This window comes from Nothoprocta perdicaria, unplaced genomic scaffold, assembly GCF_003342845.1.
Source record: "Nothoprocta perdicaria isolate Ctin4 unplaced genomic scaffold, notPer1 scaffold_177, whole genome shotgun sequence".
Classification (NCBI taxonomy): domain Eukaryota; kingdom Metazoa; phylum Chordata; class Aves; order Tinamiformes; family Tinamidae; genus Nothoprocta; species Nothoprocta perdicaria.
In genome coordinates, this window is record NW_020454949.1 from 477,295 (window position 1) to 479,590 (window position 2,296).

At 63.3% G+C, this 2,296-nt stretch overlaps 1 protein-coding gene across 1 annotated transcript; it reads right to left on the reverse strand.

Moving 5' to 3' along the window:
* Nucleotides 1-39: 39 nt before the first annotated feature.
* On the reverse strand, nt 40-875 carry SOX14 (SRY-box 14). Its single transcript, XM_026036402.1, has 2 exons — nt 541-875; nt 40-387 (listed from the first exon to the last, which is right to left on the reverse strand). Exons 1-2 carry the CDS (start codon nt 810-812, stop codon nt 90-92), a joined length of 570 nt encoding a protein of 189 aa, XP_025892187.1. The 5' UTR covers nt 813-875; the 3' UTR covers nt 40-89.
* Nucleotides 876-2,296: the final 1,421 nt, after the last annotated feature.

Below are 2,296 nucleotides of genomic sequence, written 5' to 3' on the forward strand. Positions count from 1 at the left end.
AATGTACATGCGCATGAATGAATCCCAGTTCCGGCTGCAACCCTCGTAGAGGGGACGGGACGGGACGCCTGCGGGAGTGTGGGTGGGTGTTACATAGCAGTCGCATGTGCTGAAGAATAGGGATCTATCCCAGTCTTGGTCATGCCCGGGAATAATATGTAGGCAACTGGAGGCTGCAAACTGGATGCCGACCAAGCCGTACAGTTACATGGCACGACATAGCCAGGGTTAGTTGGTGAGGGGTGAGTATGGGTGTGTTGGCTGGGACAGCTCAAGCTGCCAAACGCCCCGTTCTGGTATCCCAAGGTGGAGGCGTAGGGCAGAGTGCTGGTGGCTAAGGTGTGAGGAACCTCAGTCATCTTCTGAATGGCGCTGGAGCTGAACTGGCTGGGGTCAAGTAAGGAGTAAGGTGCTGAAGTGGGGGGCAGGAAAGCCCTGGCCTTCTCCGGGGAGCTCAGCAGAGAGTCAGTGGCCCCCACGGGAAGCCCGGCGGCCTTTAAGGGATCGGTTTCCCCGAGGTAAGGCAAAGGGAAAACATACCTGTCCTTTTTGAGCAGGTTCTTGGGCTTGCGCCGGGGTCTGTACTTGTAGTCGGGATGCTCCTTCATGTGCTGCGCCCGCAGCCTTTTGGCTTCGTCGATGTAGGGGCGCTTCTCCGCCTCTGACAGCAGCTTCCACTCGGCGCCCAGCCGCTTGCTAATCTCCGAGTTGTGCATCTTGGGGTTCTCCTGGGCCATCTTGCGCCGCTGGCCGCGGGACCACACCATGAAGGCGTTCATGGGGCGTTTGATGTGGTCGCTGGGTTTGGACATGCTTCCGCCGGGCGGCTCGGCACGGCGCGACGAGASGGGACGGTGAGGGGCTGGCGGCTGCCGCCCGCGGCTGCACCAGGCGACAGGACACGGAGGAAGGAGGCAAGCGAGGGCAGGATCTGGAACGGCGGCAGCAGCGGGCTCAGCTGATCATCACAAGAGCTGCCGCCACGGCCGTGGCCGGCGGCAGCGCTGGCCGGCACGGAGCGGGGCGGCCAGCGAGGCCCGGCGGCCTGGACGGGCGGGCTGGGCGGGCGTCTCGGCGCCGGGCGCTGCTGCGGGCCGGCGCTGGGGACGCGGCGCGGGGCAGTTCAAAGGCGAGGGGCTGCGGCGCGCACGCTGACATAGCGGCAGGGCGTTTACGGCGCGGCCGGGCGCCCAATCAGCGCCGAGGGGGGACCACCTTAAAAAGCAGCCGGGCAGAGAGGAAGGGCGAGAGGAAGAGGAGGGGGAGGGTCGAGGCAGCGGGAGGGTTTGAGGGGGAGGAAGGAAGCAAGGGAGGGAGGAGGGGGGAAAAGCCTCACTGAATGCAATGATTAAAGGGACGGCTTTTATGAGGAGATCGGGGGGGGGGCTAGGAGAAAAGCCACCCCCCGCCCCCCCACTCCGCGCCCCGTTCTGCGCTGCTGCCGTCGGGGCTCCTGGCGCGGCGCTCAGCCCAGCTCCGCTTCGGCACTTCCCCGGCTCCGCGCGTCCCGCTTCCCCTTGAATAATTGCCTGCCTCCCGCGCAACGCCCTTGGGGAAAATGTTTATTAAATGGAAACAATTGTCGCCAGGCCCGGCGGGGACCGCGTGCGGACGAGTCTTATTGGTTTTTAGCACCTGCTTGCTTAACAAACCTGCTCCAACCCCCCCTATTCCGCCTGTCCCTCTCCATCACTCCCCCTCCCAAACCGCCTCGCGCCCTCTTCCCCCCGCCCAGCAATTTCCAGCTCTGCCAGAGCCACTCGGGGCTGCGGAGAGAAACCAGAAATTGGTCCCGGGGCGTGGAAGGCAGAGCTGCCCCCGGTCTTCGAGAGGGCGGCCGCCTCCACACCCCCGCGGCCACCTCTCGCCGCTGTATCGGAGCGGTCCCGACGGCAACTTTGGCTGGTGCCCGGCGAAGGAGCCGCTGCTGGCGTGTCCCTGCTGCGGGGATCGCCATTGGCGGGCACACTCCTCCGAAATAATAATAGTTACAATAAATGATAATACTAATAGCAATAATAATAGTAATAATAGCAACAACAACCGTCACTCCCTTGACATCTTTTGGCGCTTTCTTTCCTTCCTTTCCGCTTTCAGTAAATGACTTTCATTTCCCGGCGGAGGCTGCGGAGAAGAGGGGGACTTCATTTAACCCCCTTTCCCCTGGACGGGGCCGGCGGCTACGGCGCCGCTGTCACCGGGGCGTCGCGGGCGGCTTTTTCGTTGCGGTCGAGAAACGCAGGGCGAAACGACTGATCCCGGACGGGGTGGCGCGAGGGAAGGCGGGGAGAATGAG

Coding starts and splice junctions, on each gene's coding strand:
- SOX14 (XM_026036402.1), bottom strand. CDS start 812: ATGTCCAAACCCAGCGACCACATCAAACGCCCCATGAACGCCTTCATG. Junction 388..540: donor AACCTGCTCAAAAAGGACAG/GTATGTTTTCCC, acceptor ACTTGACCCCAG/CCAGTTCAGCTCCAGCGCCA.